The 21176-nt window shown below is 42.7% G+C and overlaps 1 protein-coding gene across 2 annotated transcripts in view; it reads left to right on the top strand.

Annotated features, from left to right (window-relative positions):
• Positions 1-21176, top strand: part of LOC105565473 (PR domain zinc finger protein 16-like) — an 84294-nt gene that overhangs the window by 23247 nt on the left and 39871 nt on the right. The window contains exon 1 of one of the 2 annotated variants that reach the window (XM_012018718.1): positions 20646-20697. The exons of the other annotated variant lie outside the window; for it this stretch is intronic. Coding sequence (XP_011874108.1) covers positions 20649-20697 — 49 coding nt within the window. The 5' untranslated portion in view covers positions 20646-20648. Of the gene's footprint in view, positions 1-20645; positions 20698-21176 lie in introns of those variants that run through there. 2 annotated transcript variants of the gene reach the window in all.

Here is a 21176-nt window from a genome sequence, read left to right as displayed (position 1 = left end):
TGTCGCCCTTTTTAGCACAGTAACAACCTTCATGGTAACTGATATTGATCGATCACTTTGACAGCTGCAATACTTTGAAGTTACAACACCTTGCAAATTTTTACTTGAATTAAATAAGAAGAGCGACATTCATAGGAACACTTTTATCATTCGTTATATCGCCGTGCCTGAGCCCGCGAAATCTCAGGTCTATCATTAGTAAAATATATTCGCTTATTATTTAAAAACTATTATAGCCTCGACGTTTTTGTTAAGTAATTAAAATTTTTGTCTTGAAATTTTCTAAAGAATCTGTGATTAAAAGAGGATATCCGGTAGTTTTAGTACACCCTGTATACGATATCTATTGTCATAACATGCTAGTCTTAATAAACTAATTTTTATTTGCAGCCGTGTTTTTGGTTATTAGATGCATTCGATTGCTCATGCAGAGACAACAATGTCCACGTAATCGTCAGTTATTGATAGCGAAACGCCACGACAGATAGAGTAAGAATAGTATCCAGATAAATATACAATCGTCTGCCGTCGTTTATCCTCCCACAATACTGGCGCCCCGAATTTTTCCTATCTACAGGAAGAAGGAAGTCTGTATCAGGGAATGTCGATATTTTTAGGATAGGAGGATGGGGAGAGACAATGAAATTTTTAATTTATTCTCAAAAGTAGGGCAAAAGTGTCGTGCTTTATTACACGTACGCACGCATGCATGCGTACACTCACTATCGCACATGCTCATATCGATTCTTTTTATAAATACATATATAAATCTTGAAAAATATCAAAATTATGCGTCGCATTAGACAAGTATGAATATATATTAAAAGAAGTACAATACACGCAGATACATTTGCAACTATTATTGCTATTATTAATACGCAGCATATATATATTGTTGTCAATAAATAAAATAATATGCTAATACTATAGGGAGAAATGGGTAATTTAATTTTCAGTTAAATTTATTTACAACTCTCTAAATATGCGGACAACTGGGAATACTAAATCTCATTAATGGTTTATCTTATTAGCGGCGTGCGATCAATAATGCAATCTTCATTTCTCCGATTAAACAGCCGGGAAATCCATTATTGCTATCGGTCACTGATATTTCGGGATAAGAATATCGTTCACGAAATATTTTTGAATCGGTATATATCGCTTCGATTCTATCTAAGTCGCGTATGTTCGATTTAGCCACTTGCGCACGTCAGACGTGCATCGAATACCGCTTTCGTCAAAACAAATTTTCCGTATAGAACCTGCGCATTCTCAACACGATGCCAGTTTCAAACGGACTGCGGACATTTTTTAATTCGTGCTCCTGCGACCGCGCTATTATTGCGAGCCGCGTCCACTATCGCTTTTACGCATCGAAATCCTTCTGCGAAATCTATTACAAAGCTAAATCGATCCTTTGTTGAACCCCCCCGATTGATAGTTTACAATCTTTCTCGTCGCGAAGCCTCTGATATCGCCGAACAATACAATTCATTTGTTAGATAATGAGCGACACAGGCGGTGGCCATAAGATCCCAAATGTCATCGCGGTTGTATCATCTTCCTCTTTATCTCTTCCTGTGTAAATAGGGCCGTGAATATCTCCAAAGGCTTCTTGGAGCGGCTTGCCTTTATCTCGTCGATTGTTTAGGCTGCTGAAGCCTCTCGTGACACGTTTAGGTGCATCATGGTCGAGTCGATCTCACGCTATGCAGGTGGTCCGACGATTGAAAGGCGCCTGCGACAGAAGAGGTTTATCTTTCGTCAAAGTACCGCATAGCGCAAACAAGTATTGCAGTGTTGATGAACGGATTTAATTTTTAGAGATAATGCAAATAATAAAATGAACAAATTGTCATACGAAAAAATATGTGAATGCTAAGTATATAATAATTTAATACTTTTAGCGCATTTTTATAACATTTTAAATAATCTTAAATAAGTTATTTTCATGTCTCGTATTTAATTAATGGATTAATGTGTGTAAATAAGGGATAAATTTCATGCAATGTAGTTAAAAATATTTATTTAATATATCTTTAGTTTTAATAAACAAAAATTAATTGAGAAATGCAAGAACATTTAATCTTTACGCGAGTGATTCATATCTAATTGTAAGAATCAGCTACTCGATTATTGAACATTGATCAGCGATTCTGTCTGACGTAACTCATATTTTTGTAGTATCAATCAGATGCAATTTCGATCATATCGGGTAACATATATCGACTCATCCGGTTAAGCATTAATAGATAACGTTGGCTGTATTAATATGATTGAAACATATAAGTACCGACCCACATGGCGCGAAAACAATGAGACGTGCAATATGTTCGCGCCGTACTGTCATTCGCACTGCTATCATATCGCGTTCATTAGCTGCCATTTACCATACCGTTCCTCTCCCTGTCATGGCGAGTTGCGGTTAGCAGCCACGCTTTTGTCGCGATACAATTTATCTTTAGAACTTAGATTCTTCCCCGAGAGAGTTTTTACATGCCATCATTTTATAATTCTTGAGGTACGTACGCACTGGCATGTTTTACACAGTATAATACAGGACAAATTAATTATATGTAACGTTAAATAATTTACCAATTATATACGTTGTATATGTGCGCTGTATATTGATGACTTTAAATTTATAAGTGAACTTCGTACACTTTTTCTTGTTATTAAGTCATTTCATCGAAATTATTAACACTATCGTTACATTATTAGTTGAAATACTTAGCAAAAATACAAAAATTGTTTTCATGAGATTAATTTAAAAGAGAGAGAGAGAGAGAGAGAGAGAGAGAGAGAGAGAGAGAGAGAGAGAGAGAGAGAGAGATTGATTTTATTTTATCTAAAAATCCAATTAAGGTCGATATGTGATATATTGTTATTTAATTTTTTATAAATATTTTATAGCCTATATATCGCGCGAAGTATGCGATATTTTGTGGACTCACTCACTTTCTCTCTCCCCCTCTCTCCCCCCTCTCTCTCTCGTATAAATATACAAATACATGTAGAAGTTTGGAGTTCCGTGAATTATAGTGATAAAGGAAGGTAGTTAAATAGATAGAAGCAGATATCACGAAAGTCTTGTCGGCAGATTCGATTACCATCGAAAACAGATTCGGTTGATTCAGTAAACATTCAGACGTCATGCTGTTATTATACGTTCTTGGGTCAGACCTTTGTACTAGATTTAAGTAAATGTGCGTGTGCTAATAAAAATTATGGATACACAGTGCAGTTTGCAATCATCAGTCTTCTGCGAAGATAATCGTGAGTATCGCGAATTCCGAACACAACGACTGATATAAAAATAAGTCCTAATTCTTACGAAATAATATATGAAATGATATAATGATTTTATGATGTCTTTATTGCTGTATGATTTAAATTTGAATAATATATTAGCTTGCGTCGCAATTTTTAGAAGTTGAATAGACAAGTTTCTATAATAAGAGCACCAATATTAAAACTACTTTGTATTATTTTGTATTATAAATGTACTTTATGGTCGTACAGTCATATACATTGATTAACGTAATGAAGGCTATTGAGAGGTAATGGTAGTCTGAACGTTTGTATAAGACAGTTTCAAGATTCGGTGATTTGCAAACTTGATAACGAGCAAGTCGCATCGGCCCTTCCTCCTGTGATTACCGCCGGTAGGCCGCAGAATAATGGCAGAGAGATCGAAACCGGCGGAAAACACGGACCGTAATTCGTGTCGTTTCTTGTTCGGCGAACTTTACGAAGTGCCCATTTGCCTTATCGACTCTCACCCTCTCGCGCTTTCTTTCTGCGTCTCTCGTTCTCGGACTTTTCCATCCTCTTTCTGTCGGCGCTACGAGTTGTCCTTGCTAGAAAGAACAACTTCTGGCACGCAATCTTGAGCAACGTACAACATAACTCGTACGCTTCCGTTCCGCATTTCGACGAAGAAAAAAAAAAGAATCGCACGCGGGTATCTTAAGAGTCTCTTGAGAGAGCAGAAAGTAATTGACAGCTGGTTATTATTTAAAATTCGCTCGCATTGTCCTCTTTTTCGCGTAAATGAATTCTATATACGTGTATCGCAAAAATTGAGTTTCAAAGCGATTCGTCATCGAATAAGTAACTTATCTTGTTATCGGTAAAAAAATCTTACTCCATTTTTTAAATTGATTTCTTAATTATCCGCTTGTCCAGAAATTATGGAAATAAAATTTGATTTAAATGAAATTGATTTTCAAGATAATTGTCGTGTAATGTACATCCAAAATATGGAATATCCAAAATACAATGCAAAATGTTAGAAAGGAGCGCGCAAACACCTTGCATGCACAATAAGATATTTATAACTTCAGCAACAGTTATCTGATGGATCTAATGATATTCGTCTTGGTCTCGACAAGACAGTCCTCAATCTCGCTGATAGGATCACATGTCCGTCACGATTGATAAGATAAGAGGGTAGGTTCGAATCAGGAAGTGAGAGAGCAGATCTATTAAGAGGGTCATTCCTGCGTAATTAAAGATGGGCCGCGGAAAATAAATTGCGCAGAATTCAAAAATTCTTAAAGCTTTATATGTCACTTTGTGAAAAATAATTACCACTTACACTGTCACATCCGTTTATGATTATGTTACGTATATATTAATAATAAGAGTAAATTTTATCATTCAAACTGGAAGAAAATTGAACAATTTTTATTAAATTTGGTTAAAGCAATTCAAAATATATTAACAGCTTGAAAAAGATTATAAGCAAATAATTTGTGTCTCACAGCTGAATTGTTTGAACGTGTTTGATGATGTCAATGATAACGTTGCGGGTATCAGAAAATCGTACTGTGATACTTAATTGCAATTGAAATTGCGAAATTCTTGAGAACTTGATTTGTTCTTAGAATCAATTGTTTCGCATAGATTGAGATTATCCCTTTTTATTTCATACATGATTAATATAATAATGTTTAATAATTATGGCGCTGTATATAATTTTGCCCAAGTTTTATTATTTCGAATATTTATAGGAATTTTATGAAACGTTTAAGAGATTTTCATTATTAAATAATGATATTAATTAAATGAAATTGTTACCTTATCATTATCGTTTATTAAGATCAAAGTTTACACATACACACTAACTTTGATTTTAATGTAAATATAATATAAAATATTTTACACATATAAGTTTCAAAATTATATCGTTAATATTATAGTATCATGTGTTTTCGATTTAAATCACAATGAATGAAAAAGAGGGAGGGTCCAAAAGTCTATTCGTGGTATTTCTCCGACAAAACAGTTTATTATTACTTGTAAAGCTATCTGAAAAAAAGGGGGAAGACTCTGAATGATAAATCATACTTTCTGATCGAAAGGGTTAATCGCGCCATGCGAGCAAATGAGAATCGAACGGTGCGCGTCTCTTCACACTTTCGCGAATTGGAGAGAAGGAGCGGGTAAACGAGTTCTTATACAACGAGGCTGCCCTCAAGGATCTACCGAGATACTCTGCCGAGATAGGGGCTGGCGTCGGTCGCGGTGACATCGGGGGGAGAAAAATGAGTGAAATCCATTAGAGGGGAGATTCTGCGCCTCTGACCTGTGCCAATCTGCGCTCACATTCACGACGTTACACATTCACACGCGGGCGTGTCACACGAATCCTCCGTCGGTGTTCGAAGCGCGACAAAGTAGAAATCCCTCGCCGTCGCAAACGTGGTGTTTCCAGTTGCTGCGTCACGTGCATCGTTAATGCACTTTTCAGCTCTCTCGCCCGCTGCCGACGTGCGCGATGTGCGTGTTAATTAGCGAGATGTTTGCCTAAAGAAATGTAAACTCGGCATAATTGGCATAATAATGCAGTTCTTGTCGGATACAGATTTTAATGTCGCAATTTTTTCCCCCTTCTCTCCACGACTCGCACAAGTGCCTGCTAGCGAGTGGAAAGGAGTTACCTGTCATTTTTCAATCCCAATCTATGTTCATTCGTTATTTTACTGGGTGAGGAAGAGTTTCTCCAACAAAATTCTTCAAGTAGAGATAGAAATTTTTCTATGTGTAAATCTTTTTATATAATTTGTCTTAAGTTTACAATAGACTGCGCGGCATAATATTGTTCACGAGTTTCATACTAGAGCGGCAGATGCCCACGACAATTCGCAATTACACCCCCAGAACAAACTTCATACGTCCGGCAATACGTACTTGCAACAAAGATCGCTGGTATACGTTCGTAGCAATGGCAGAACGTCTATAGGATTGTAATTATTATTCACGGGTCGCGTGCTGTGCCAATCGTATCATTCTCTCGATAGCAATTCTTTTTCTGTTTGGACATGTGGTATGTGCTGCCGACACGAGATGATGTGGTCCGATCTAGGACTTCCTGAACCACGGTGGATCACCATTTCTACCCCTACCGCTACCTCTATTTCCAACCACTCTTCTCTTCTCTTTTTTTTCAAAGAACCGATCGTCGAGCCGTTTTGTTCCGGTAATGCGACGATTGTTGGCGCGAGCCTTGAAACAAAAACGCGGCCGTACCATCTGTCGGACCGAAAGAGGCGGACGCACGTGTGTGTGCGTGAGAAAGAGAGACGGGCGAGCTGCGGGAATGAAAGAAAAGAGCATCCGTAAATGCGACCGAGGGATTGTTTTCTAGTGGCTCGTCGTTTAGCCCCCGCCATGATCCTCCCTTCGCGACGAGGGCCACCTCCCCTCCTCTTCCAAAGGGTCGTCGATAACACCGTTTAGAATCTCGATCTTTGAACCTTTGTTGCCTTCCGCGTATCGACGACTTTGTTTCCGCAAGGCAAACCTTTCGGATACGTTAAATTGTTCGTCGTACACACGATATTTAATTGGCTGCATTTATAAACAAAAATAACGATCCATTTTTAATCTTATCAAAATAATAGCACGTGGTAATTAAAATACATGAAAAGTATAAAAAGTTCTGTTTTTACTGACTTTCATTCACAAAGGAATGTTATCGACTAACTGAAATTAGCAAATAAGATTTTACGTCAAGCTCACATCTGACAAAAACACGCGTGAATTTCTCGATCCTATACGAGCCGCCAATTTCGCGATAGCGAAGTAATTTACGATCGGAAGCACGACTTGATGAAGTTCGCGGCAAGCTGCGGTTTGAAATATATGGGACACCCAGTAGGTGGTCGATCAGTGCCTAACACGCACCCCGCATAACGCGTAAATGCGGTGTAGTAGCAGGGTCGTGGATTCTAGCAATTACACGCCCTCAAGTACCCTTAGAGACGGAGCCCCATTAGGACGAGAGTCGAGGGATGTTTTAGCACGGCTCGATTTTCGAATTCGTGTGGAGTACTTAAGTCCTTGCGATACTCCCAGACCGCCATTTTGATTCTTCCTAAACAATGTCTTCCAGTGTGTTCCTCGACATGTTTTCTCTTTTTTTTCACCACCAGTGATACAAACATGTTTTGTCTTTCTTGAAATAATTTAATTTGAGATGTTTGAAGTAATATATTTAACATAATTTCGAACATTTCGAATTTAAATTATTTCGCTACTAAAATGTAAAAATAAGTCGCCGAGTTAACTAATTCGTTTATATACTTTATATATTACTCTTTATAATGTTTTTTTAAACCAAAAGCTCTGCAAAAAATAAATATAATATTAACGAGGATAACGGCGATTATATAAAACTGCTTAATTTGTCGTCGATTATAAAATTGACGGCAAACTTTTTGCCGACGCTTTAATTTTGGTCACGATGTGGCCGAAATCTGTTGCGGAAAAACATCCATTACGAGCCCGACCGGTCATGTACATGTCCTTAGATTGCTGTAACCGCGATACAGCGGCAAGAAGCTGCCATCCAGGCTTCTTTATATCGTGTTGTCTTACGTTGGTAGCGAGCAAAACCGGGAAACCCTCTCTGAGTGCTTCGCTATGTAAGCCATTTCGCCGAGCGGCGGGTATCGGACATTGGCATCGTTATATCCAGGTATACGTTCACGGTATTCCGTATATATAGATATATTATATCAGGGATATGGCTGGGAACGATTAATCCTTCACGTCGAGACGTCATTGCCATCTTCGGTCCCTTAATCGGAAGTCTCCACGGCCGAATATGTGGCAATGACATAACTCGGCGTCACAATGCACGCGACTTGGTGCTGTCACTTATCAAAGTAAATTGATTATCAACGCACATGTTTTTACGCGCTTGTCTGTTTTGCTTTTAAAAAGGTAAATTTTCAATCAATTAGAGGAAGGGGTAAATTAATATTCCTCGCGCGCTCGATTATCTTCATTAAGCTTTGCGAGCAGCCTTCAAAACGTTCGTCACAGCTCGATGTCTGCGCCACAGAGAAAACAACTATGAGACGAATTTTCGTGCATTTCCCCTCTCAAATGTTTAGCGACCGCTCTTGTCGCGGCTGTAAATTCATTTCGGGCATTACAAAACGAAGAGGCGGAGTAAAACGTGTCAGTTGCGAGGTGTGCCCGGGGAACGAAAACAACGAAAATAAGTACGTTCCTCGCGTTCAACATGTTCGTTGGCCGCGTCGCAGCAGGTACGTCTGTTACAGCGGGATTGATTTTGCAAAGGATGAAAATGTTTTTCGAAGAACGAGGCTGAACGCCCGTGACGGACCGGGCGCGAATTGGCGCGTGATGTCGTGCCATTGTCGATGGCACGATAATCAGTTTTTTAGCGCCGCTGCCATTTAGTGTCGATCGTGAGTCCCGCTCGTAACGCGACAGGAGTCGTCAGAATGACAGAGCTTGATCAAAGGACCAGGCCAGGCGTTTGATGTCTGATGCACGCGCTCCCGTTTCAACGGTCAGCAGCCGCCGGCTGAATTCAAATTCGCGATCGAACTTCGGATTTCGATAGGACACCAGTCGAATCGTACCGCAGGTTTTAACGGATATTTCGAGATCCTTTGATATTTCATATTTTTCCAGATCGATGTCGGTCATATGACACGGTAATGAAATTTTCGAAAAACAACGAAAAGCTCTGCGATTGAAGTAGCACTCGGTACATTATTGGGAATATATCCATCGTAATTTATTCAATTTCAAAATATTTCCTCTTTTATTTCCGCGTGTAGGAGTGCGCGAGCGCACGTCTCTTTCCAATTTAGAAATATTTCGGAGGGAGGGCCGTACTCTTGCGCCTCACCGTCTTCCAGATTCTGCGGAGCACGATTCGAATTTGATGACCATTCGTTTTAAAACGACAACGAAATTGGATCTTCCCCCGCCCTCGCCGCGCGAGTCTCTAATTTTTTATCCCTGCCGTTTCGATTCCCATCAGTTATTTATGATTTTCATTGTTCTTCCGTCTCGCGAGAGGAGCGACGAGTGCCGCGACTATCGAAATCGAATTAGAACAAAGGGGAAAGGAAGAGTCCGTTGCGCACCCTCTACGCTGACAATTTCGAGTGAAATATAGATCCTCGCTTATTGGCTGCGACATTTTTGAAAGCGTCGTGCTGCGATTTCTCACGCCTCGGATTCATTTTCCCCGCCTTCGATTGAGACTTTCGAGAAGTGCGAGGTGTTGGCCGCAAACAATGTCTCCAAAATGACGCGTGAACCCTTGAGCCGAGAAAATAAGAGGAGCGTCCTGCCTTTTGGAGACCGTCGAGGTTTTACGACTCTTCCTCTATTTTTTGCACGTTACCGCAATTTAGAAAAGGGTACATTGCCTTTTTGACGTCGGGATAAGTGTTTTTTTTTCGGATACGGTGTGATTCTATTCTTTTGTTCAGATGATCTCGCCGATCGCTGCTCGATTAGTCTTCAACTTGTTACGTCATGTAGCGTATAAATCTTACGTTTTAACGAATTTGGAAAAGCTGAGCACTCTTGCTTTGCATTTATTTCTTAAACTTAATGCGATTGCACTACGTTGGAGTTTGCGTTTTTCACAGAATGAATGTTAATATAATAAAATTACATCTAAAATTAAAAACTTGTAAAATATATTTTATTAATTAATTGGGCAACTGACAAATGATCTGACAATTTGCTCGGGACAAGATCCTGACAGAAGTGTAAGGGAAAACTGTTCATTCTATTCCACATAGCTTGCGTCTTTTGTTCGATAAACGATTCGTTATCACAGCGTTTGTTTTTAAGGCGCGCGATTATATTTCGCTAGAATTCGGCGGGACGAGAGATCTTTATGAAATTTCAATTACAGTTCCATCGATGTCACCGCAGGGTTCCTTTAACCCTCGGCCCTTCACGCCTTTCAATCTCCTCCCTTCTTACCCGTTTCGCCTCGCCGAAAATCATAGGATGCAACCGTGGGTTACGGGACGAGTGCGATGTCCCCGAGATGAGAAACATCTTACTGTACCTCCGGCGCCTTTTCAATCGCGCCCTCGACGGTCCCAAAGGGTGACGAGGTGCTTCCCCTGAAATCCTCGCGGGGTATACACTGTCCGTCGATTACTCTTCCACAATTGCGGATATTTCGAGCGGAGAGGTGCCGTTAGATCGTAGATATTCGATTCCCAGATGGCTGTCGTACCTTCATCCCCCTTCCGCTTTCATCCCCCTTCTCGCCGACCGAGGCCCGTGTCGTACGCCAGTGTCGGACGTAGCCTCTTTCTCGTTCGCCTCTCTGAATAGAATCACGGAGCTATTCTTCCAAGCACTGTGAACGGAGTCTATTCGCATGTGATGGAACGACGATTGCCGGAGATATCTGGCCTCTTATCTCTGCCATTGCGAATCCGTTTGTTGGCGAGCGATCATCTCGCTAGTTTAATGCGAGGATCCGATCGAATCTTCAGCCATCCGTTAGTCGACGTGTGACGGAATAGGCATGTGAGAAAGTCGTAAGATAAAAAGAATCCCCTTCGGTGGCTTCCCATTAATCACGGATTTGTTGGATATTTTTTCCAAACGGAAACGCGATTACCAGAGGACTCGTGACAAAGACATAATTTTATTTCTCTCAAACTTTATTAATTTACGAGTCATCGATTTCGCCGTTCGAGGAACGATACATCGAAATATTCATTTCAACGGAAACGCCGCTATTAGGTTTCAGTCTGTAGATAAATAACGATCGCGGCGTTAAAGGGCGAATGATAGCAATCTTGACCACGCGATTCGGCGACGAGCGCACAATTGTCCTGCGTTCTAAGGGCGGATGGGGCGAGCGCGACGATCGTCCGCGAAACGGCAGCCCTCCGCGCGCTATTTCTCGTATTTCCATTTCGTCGGCGCCGTGGGGGTGAAACGGGGGTGTAAACGGTCAGATCGTATCTACCCGGCCGAGAAGTGGCCAGGCCGCCCTTCCGCCGTAGCTACCCTTCGCTCGCCCCCGCCCTCCCGCGTCCGGGAGAAGTCGCACGCCGAGTCAAAGATTTAAACTTTCGAATTCGCTTTATCTCGCGGCGGGCCCGATTCGCCCTGATCCGAGGAGCGCGGGCGTCGCAAACGCCCGGGGATGCGTGGTAAATGCCGGCACGAAACGCGAGGGAGGGACGGTCAAGCGGCAAGCCATTGTCGGCACCTTGTTTACGAGCCGGGCGTGAGATTCCGCCGCGTAGATTCGATTCTTCTCGCGACGATTTATTCGGCCGAGGACCTTCGCGCATATACGCGCGGGGATTAACTCCGGCCGATATCCGGGGCCACGAGATTGGATTACTCGCGTTTCCCCCGCGCCAGCGTTCACGACCGGTGATGTATTCCTCCCCTCTCACGGGGGTGGAAATAAAGGAGAGACTTTTCTCGCGGCGCCAAGACGATCTGAGGCGGATGGATCGCCGCTGTAAATTGTTAACTGAAGCTCCTCTCTCTTGGCTAGTTCGCCGCGGTGCTCGCGATTAATTTTCACGACTCTCAAACGAAAAAGTATCTTTGCGGATCAATAGACAGTAGAAAAGCATTTGAGACGTGTCAAATTAATTTTGTATGTCTATGAAGTATTTAAATGATTCGACAACAAAATCTTTTTAACAAAAATTAGATTTCGCACCATTGAATTTGTACATTTTTATTTCATTTGTAACTCGTGTTCTCTTTAAGTTTTTACGCCATTATCGCCGTATGTAAACGCGTTATTTATTATATGCAGTGGCTTAATATTTATAGCTTTTCCAAAAATAGGGCGAAGAGAGAAGAAGAGAGACACGCGAACTTCCATTACTTCCTTTCCTTTAATTACGATGTTGCGGAACATAGATTATGACGTTTGCTCGCGCTCAAAAACATCTGTTCCCTTTCCTTCCTCGGCCGAGTTCTACCCTTGCATAGTTTGCCCCCGCTAAGGACCGATATCCGAAGGGGTTTCACCCTGCTTCTCCGCGCGCGCGAGAAAACGTCGATCGTCGGGAATTCGTCGAGAGCGTGCGCCTCGTTTAAACAGCCCGAAGGATAGGATGCTAGCCTAATTAGAATTCAATCGTCCTTATCGACTTTCTGGCCACTTCGCATTAGACCGCTTAGATAAACGGAGACTCAATTAAATCTTATAATACTATATTATTAGTTAATTTTTACTTATACACATTTTATCCAAACGCGAATATTGTTTCATTTAATGTATAATATATATTATTCATATACAGGTTAATAATGCAGGAAAATATATGGAAGGATAGATGGAAAAGAATGTGTAACATAAGTACACGGGGAGAATTTTTTCACAACATTCCCTGAAAATCGTGGGACAACGTGGCACTTTGAAGAATTTTGTGAATTTTTTGAAATTTTACTACACATTTTACTAGTAAAATATATGATAAAATTTCAAAAACTCAAAAAGTTCTTCGAAATGTTCTACGATTACATAATTTTTAAGATAAAATTTAAGATAAAATTCTCTATGTGGTTCCGTTTGTAAACGAAATTTCATGTTTTGACTAGAAAAGTTGAAGTATCAAAATATTAACACACATTATATATATCATAAAATATATACACTGACTCTTGGTACATGACCTGGTAGTATAAATTATTAATTTTCTAATTGTAAAACAGTTAGATGAGGGCTACATACTTCTTACTTTTAGTACCGACTTTTGCGAAAAAATGACCAAGTAATGTGTGTGTTCTGGTAATTGAAGGGGAATAAGGTCTCACTGCGTGGCGAAAAAAATCCTCATCAGAGCGGCGCGACCTTAATTACTATGAGCCGCCTTACCGGGGGACTTGATTAAAAACGCTGGCAACTTTTTCGCCCGGAGTCACGACGGCGAATCCGCGCGGCCGCGCCCCGTCATCTTTTTAAGCTCGGACATAAGAACAGATGAATGAGCCGGCCGGCCGGGTGGACAAACCGGGGCCGCCGAAGGAGATTCAAATTTAATGACGGACACGAGATAAAATTAATTTAACGGCGAGTTGCGGCTGTGAACTACCCGGGGGCTGTGTGCTGAAGCCTGGATCACAATGGCGCAATGGCCTGGCCGGTGGGCACAGCAAACTTCGCACACCAACGCTGCTTCGGCATCGTCGTCACCGCGTTGTATGCCAGCAGCATTACCATCGTCACTACCACCACCACACGCTTCACCACCATCAACATCGCGCCGGGGCGCGCGCGCGCGCGCGCGCGCGGGGGGGTAGGCCACGCTCAAACCAAAACATAATTAGCCTGCATTGTTAATGCATCAATATTTGCACGCTGTCCTGCCTTCCAGCCGCGGCGCGCGAGCTCCGCGCTTTCCAATAAGCTCGCACTTTGTTACACCCGATATTACGCGAGTATATCGCTGTTGATTACCGGTCGATTTTTCCTTCTCCTGTTCTCCCTTCCACCCTTCTCTCTCTCTCTCTCTGTCTCTCGCTCTCTCTCTTCCTCTCGCTCGCTCGCTCGCCCATTTCGGTGGACGCTTACCTGGACATACGCTAACGTGCACCGCCACCCCGCTTGCGCGTGGTAAACTCGATGCACAAACCCACCTGAATTAATCGCGGCGCAGTTGTGAACTGACGAATCGCGTGCCACTCAGGATTAATTCATAAGCGAATTTTCGTTCGCCACGGAAAGATATATACTAAGCGCCCGGTGTAATTTGCAGCATTAACTGCCAGGTGTTTTCATGGTAACGTTAAGAATCAAACGTACATTATTGCTTTGTTGCGGCAGCATTTGTAGCACGATAAAATCAATCGGACGAAATTTACCTGACACAAGTAAGCCTCGTTATCTGCAGCGTTTACGCAAAATGTGAAAAATATTGTTTCATTCATAGATATAGTAAAAATAGACTGAGCGTCCTATTGAATAAGCTGAAGCTTGTGAAGAGAGAGAAGATTTAAGAAGACTTTCTTTCTCTGTCTTACACTATCGTAAAAGAAAAGAATCGTGCCTGTGCAGTACTACACAGACACGTGATTCTCCCTTGTCACGATGGTGAGACAGAGAAAGAAAGTCTTTCTCTCTGTCTCTCCCTTCACAAGCTTCAGCTCATTCAATGGGACGCTCAGTCTATATTTACTATGTCTATGGTTTCGTTCAATAAACGGCCATATTTGTCGTTAAATTCGAGGAGGTTGTAGCTCGAAGATTGACATTTGAGCATTGAGGCTGCGAAGAAGCGTGGAGGCTGTAACTTTAAGACACCTAAGACATACATAAGACATATTGCAAAGCTAACAGAAGCGATGAAATGAGGGCGTTGCACGGGTGAAAGGGGGCTCGACGTATACCGGATTTTCCCTACTTCACTCACTTCCGGTTGCTCGCGTGCCGCAATTCTATCGTCTGCATCTGGATCTTTCCCTCTGCCGATCTTGGCCGCGTAACCCAATTTTCCACGGTACAAGACTTGAATTAATCGCGCCATCCTAGAGCGACTGGTCCAGCGTCCAGTGTCCTAAAGGTTGGTCAGTATCGATTCCTCGGCTGATTGATTCACTTCCCCGCGCGCGCGTTGTGGCAAATATAAAATCGTTATTGTCTAGCTCTGCGATATTCTATATACATTTTGTTTCTGACTTATTTAAAGGAACCCCCTAAGTGTTGATCAATCCGAAGGAGAAAAGCTTTTCTGTAAAACTCATCGCGCTCTATCTCGACCTTCGACTTTGAAAATCGTTAAGTCGAACGAGTCTCTCTCTCTAGGGGGTTCAACGACGACAAGCTGCTGAATCTATCGAGACGGAGGGCGTTTCCGCGCGCGAGCAGGAGGAGCCCCGCGGCACAGGGTCTTCCGTTAGTTGATCGTCTTCCGGTGACTTCCGGTGGCCTCTAACGAGGGACAATGCTCCTGGTGCACGCTGTGCACGCGGCGCACAACAATCGCGTCTCAAGTTCCTCCAGGCGGGAGGGCGTTTCTGCCAGTCTCGCTTTCCTCGTCTCCGCTTCCCATTCTTTCTTCTGCTCGACTACTTACGCCGCGTAACGCGGCCCTCAATGACACATTAGAAGCCAGCGCTCCGAAAGGCGAGGCGTCGTGTGCGTGCACAACACTGATGAGATGAGAGAGAGGGAGAGTGAGAGAGAATAAGAGAGACCGACACGATTCTCCGGCTCGAGTACAAATTATAGACTCCCCGGTCGACCGTTGACTCGGCGCGGCGACTCGTAGATTCGCCATTCGCTATTTCGGCCACTCGGGACATACGGGCTCACGGCTATGTACTCGTACTCGTTCGCTAGCCCGGCAACGGCATTCACGGACACGCACGTCTCTCGAATCTCGATCCTTTTCAGCGGATCGCGCGCCTGGCCCGGCCTCGACACTCATTCTCCTCGCTCGGTGTCTTTGTGAGGAGACGCGCCACTCGCACATCGAGGTACATCGAGGAGTCGACCGCGCGAATTTACAGGAGGCCACTCGAGCGCGAGACAATTGTTTAGTCGCCTCGAGGATTGACTTCTTTCTCTCCTTCTGCTTCTTCAATGAGTCGCTCGCTCTCCTTCCTTTCTTTTTTTTTTCTGTCCCGATCAACTAACTTCTTCCCCGTGCGACCGTTAACGGTCGACCGAGACGTCGCCGAGCGGTCCGCTCTCTATCTCGAAGTCGACGGATTCCCGATCGAACTACGAGGAATCGCATAATGAGACATTGCACACGTGGAGCGCCGTGCAGAAATAAATCTGACGAGTATCCGTGAGAGTATTGCAATTTCTTCAGTTCAATTTTGTTCCCGTACAATCTGTTTTCTAATAAAAAAAATAACTCATTTGTATAAAATAGTTATTTATAGAAGCCACAGTGTTCGAATTTGTGAGACGCCCGCCTAGAGAGTAGGAAGGTCCAGGTTCGAAGGCTGAGATAATACTTTTCGCAATAAATTTTCAACGAAAATTATTCAGACACTGACACCCTGTCGTGGCTCTTAAGTCCTACATTCCTTCGTGTTTCGTTTATAAAAGATTTGTACGATAAATAAAGATCAAGATTTAGCGCTGAGAGAAGAATAAAGGTCTCGAAATTTGAAGAATCTTTAATCAGACCAAATTAACATCCACCAAATCGTCGTCAATCTTGTATGATAATGAAATGTAATAATTATATGCAACAGCACAATAATTTGTAGTAATGTAACATAGTAATTGAATTAAGAAGAAACAGATTTGTTTGGCTGTTCATTAAAATACACAATCCGCGCGTGTCGTGGACCGCGGGGGAAAAGCGTCTCTCTATCTGTCGCTCCATCCTTTGACAGTGGCAGTCGGCGACACGCCCGCAAAATTGCTTCTCCGGCGCGGAGGCTCGGCTGCCGCGCGCGCGCGAGAGAGACAATTTTTCGGGGGTTGCAAAAAAATATTAATAACTCCGGCGTTGCAGAGTAAAGGACGAAGGGCTTCCCGAGTAAGGGATGGCATGTTCGAGGGGGAGGTCGTGAGCGGGTGAGAGCGCGGGGGTGGCAGTAGACCGGGGGCAGCGACGAGGGGGTGGCAAGTGTTTCTGTCAGTTTAATAGCTTCGCGCCTACCTACCTCCTCATCCCTCCTCTCTCTCCCCCGCGACCCTCTTTACTCGCACAAACTCACCCTGCACGCGTACACTTTGCCGCCGACATTACAGCATCGTCACTCCACGTGTCAGAAGTTGCGCCAGACGTAGGAGGTCTGCTTAGATCTGATAACCCTTTGATATTCCCGTTATTTATTGCCCACCCCCTCGTAGTTAGTCGCCGTCGGCGTCGCTGGCGTCGTCACACATGCGTGAGAATCGATCGAGCTCGCGATCCTCTGGCGACCCCCCGCGCGTCAACTGGATCGCTGGACGATTATTCGATGACAATTGGAAACGACGTAAGGGATTTCACGCCGATCCGATCGGTCGGAGATAATTTTGGACTTGACCTCAGCCTGTAACGTGTGACCAATATGTTTGTAGATAATATGACGTAGGGGTATGATCAACGTATTCCCCTCCAAACGCATCTAGAATTACAAGACTTGAGCTTTTACGAGATGGGACTCCGTGAAAAACGAACAAACGAAGTGTCGGCGGAACGTGAGAGAATAGATGACTATATCGGCCGAGATTTTTGCAGCGAAATCGTGACGTTAAGTGGCATTACGCGCGGAGATGTATTCTGCACGGTTATAAATAATAATAATAATAAATATCTAATTATTACTAAAGCTAAAGTGTAATAATATTTAAGTTTGCATAATCATATATAAATATTTTAATTATAAGTATACATTTGCAAAATTTCTAAATGGTATACACATATAACATGGAAGTAATGCATTACAAACAAACGTTATATAAACATATATAATTGTCGATTTTTGGTATTTACTTATTATTTATTTTATTATTTTATTATAATATATCAGCGCGCGATCATAATTAAATTGTTTAGCTGTACTTCTTATAAATCCGTTCAAATTTGCCGTGCAATGTGGATGATATAAATTATACATTTTTATATGCTTTATTATTTAGATTTCTTTTACACGTTTCACTGGTTTAACATTTGAAGGAGGCCCGAGAATTATGTAGCCAAGCTTATGTAAACTAAAGTTAACGTGAGAATGTAAACTAAAAGGTGTTTTCTAATGGGAAAACACCAGCACACTTGTAGTACAATAAGAAATTTACTTATTGTCAAAATTTGTGACAGACTGTAAATAACTCCGGGAGTTAATAAAACAATATTTGAAGATTTCCGCGAATATATCGACCGTTGTATTTCTCCGACCGAAGCAAGACAATAATTTCAGAAATTCGCGAAGGAACTATGCCAGCGTAGCGTTCCTGTTTTATTAAAGGATACATACAGTCACTTACCGCGCCGGAACGAAGGTGCGCGCAGTAGGTGATATCAACATCCGAGGTGGAGACATTTTTATGCCGGTGTAAATCAAGCCCCTCCAAATATTACGCGAAGGACAAAGTCGACGCCGAATGAACGAAGGGTACCGGCGCTGCCGGCCATAAAGAATGATATAACTGCACGCGACACATGTCTTCCCGGGTGCGAAACACAGTCATATCGTCGTTACTGCCTCCTTTTTCCGGGCGCGCACTTTCGCCGGCTACCGGAGAAATGAAGATTTGTTTCGACGTCTTTCGGCTTCGTCATATATTCCTGCGCGGCTTTACCCGCGGTCGTCCCGATTTTATGACGTTCGCGCGCAGGATTTAAATCACCGCGCCCGCTCGCCGCGGAAATAAACCGGCAGAGAAATGTGGACTAATAACTCTCGATTACCTTCCTGCTTCTTAAAGTCAAGGATGAGAAAAAAAGTGATGCAAATAGAAACTGGTCTTGTGGAACGTGCGTAAAAATACCGATGGGGAAGAGGGACGAGAAAAATTAATTTTATAAACGATTTTTTAACGAAAAATTATATTTCAATAAAATGTAAGTTTATCTCCGTGTTACATTTGTCTTTTTTTTTCTTATATCGTATTATACGTAGTCTTCAGACTTCGAATTTTCGGAGATGAAAGAAGAAACGAGATTTTTCGTTATATAGAATATTTCGTAGGTCGCTTTCGGATAAAAAAATTGGAAAAAAATTGGATACGCGAAAGAGCAACTGAAAAGAGCTTCGACCGTTTGCCAATCGTAACGATTTTCTCAGAAAATCTCTTCTCTCGTTTCCTTAACTAAGACGAACGTTACGTATCCATAGAAAGATATTTTTTCCATCGGAAAGTGAGGCGTGACAATACGCGAGATTGGCGTTTCCGATACTCTACTCTTTCGATTGACTATGAAGTCGAGTCGATGGACAAATCGCGGCGGATTGTCGAGTGTGGTCGGAAAAAATGGAGAATTGACTGGGAGGTTTGTGACAGCGACTTTTCGCAGTGAAAAAGTGGCCGCCCTTGTCCAATAAGAACTTTGGTGGCTGTCCCGCTGACCTCGTCTCTGCGTGGGGTCTTTTCTTCCCCGCGTCCTCATCGAAGTGCTTTTCGAGAGAGATTTTTTGCGATAAAAAAATATTTCAGTCCGTTGACATCTTGCCGCTGACTACTAATGAAATCGAAAATCTTGTACTCGTTTGTGCATTTGAAGAGAAACGTCGACGCGGGAAATATAACACGATACATTTCATTATTAATATTTGGGACGGAATCTCTGAATATACATAAATACTTTTGTCTAAACTATTGCATAATAATATCATAAATATTTTTTTGCATGTAGCAACATGTAAAAAGACCTATCTTTAAAAAACAAAGGTATTTTTCTGTAATTCTTACCTTACGTTTCAGAAAGTTAATATATGACGCAGTAGTTTAATTTTTCTTTTCTATTCTTTAAAAATTTTTATTCAATGCACAATCTCTAAAGCTGATAAATAACATCTAGCAGAATAAAAAATATTTTAATGTTTATTCCGTTACGTCATGTATTAAAATTTTAGCAACGTTGCGTATATGAAGATAGATCTAAAAATTATAAATAAATAATTTATACATTTTGTTAAAGCTTACAAAATCCCATCTTTCAAAACGCCTGTTAACATTTATTCTTGCTCAACTCTTGAACCTTCGGGGAAAGAATCCCACGTTCGACTTTGACATTCAGCTACCGCGAAATCTCCTTCGTTATCAGCGTCACGTTACGCTACCCCCTCCCCTGTTACCCCCTCCTCGGACGTCCTCTCAGACAGTCGCATTACGCTCCACCGCCGAAGCACCACGTCCCTCTCGCTCGCTCTCCCGAGGGATGCTGTAGCCGCCTGGTGGGGACCTCGACGCGATAGGGGTGGCTCCGCCCGTGAACCAACCAGAGGTCCCGCTGGAAGCGACCCGCCACACCCCATGACTCGTCCCTGGGATCCCAAGAGAACCCTCGTCGTGCCATCCTCTTCTCAACAGATTTTGGATCCTCTAGTCCGCCAAGGGCCAGCTGACACGGAGCAGCGCTCTTTCCGTTGTCCGTTTCTTCCATCAGTCGCTCGGCCGGAAAGATTCGCGCTACGCGCGGGCTACCCCCCGCGATCGCATCCACCCCTCCGGTGGCCTCGGGTCGGAGTATCGGTCGCGATACCCCAGCCGATCGATCGCTCGATCATGAGGACAGTCGGCCCGCTGACGGATTTCCATCGATGTCGCTTGCCACTCTCGTGATGTTGACGTGATCTCGTGAAGGAAAAACTCTTGTGATATCGATGTGTCGGGAGTGATCCGAATCCCCCGTCACGTCCAGAATCATTTGGAAGATTCAGGATTCCGGATCCAAATCCGTGGCGGACTATCAATGAACGGTCTTGATCTGTCCCGGTCCGTCGTGGATTGCAAGATGAACGGTAAGTCAAACAAATTTCATTGATGATGGAGCAGCATTGAAGAACGTTCACCACGACGACAATTGAGTGACACGCGATTTATGCTCGCGGAACGAGGCGCGCGAGTCGGTTAAAATTGTCGATTATCCGGCATCGCTGTGGAAATAACAGTCGCGAGAACGATCTCGAGTCAACAGATGCGATTAAAGATATTTCCTCGTTAGCACGTACACTCGTGACAATAAATTTGTGCCGAATTAAATTACGCCTTTATTTAAATTTAGATCGAATCGCACATGTCGGCCAATTTTCACTGATATAAATAAATTGACTTTGTAACTTTTTATCTCTTACAATCTTCTCGATTATATAAAATCAACACTGGCGTGACCGGTTGTCAAAGTGTCAGATACCGAACGATATTCGTTACGAATTCGATACTCTTGCAAAGTTGGACTTGTTGACGCAAAGTACCCGCTCGTTCGTTCTGTTACGTGCAA

Source organism: Vollenhovia emeryi, unplaced genomic scaffold (assembly GCF_000949405.1).
Source record: "Vollenhovia emeryi isolate VEMERY1.0 unplaced genomic scaffold, V.emery_V1.0 DF939152.1, whole genome shotgun sequence".
NCBI lineage: Eukaryota > Metazoa > Arthropoda > Insecta > Hymenoptera > Formicidae > Vollenhovia > Vollenhovia emeryi.
Note: the sequence above shows the minus strand (reverse complement) of the source record. Positions and strands in the feature narration are given on the sequence as shown.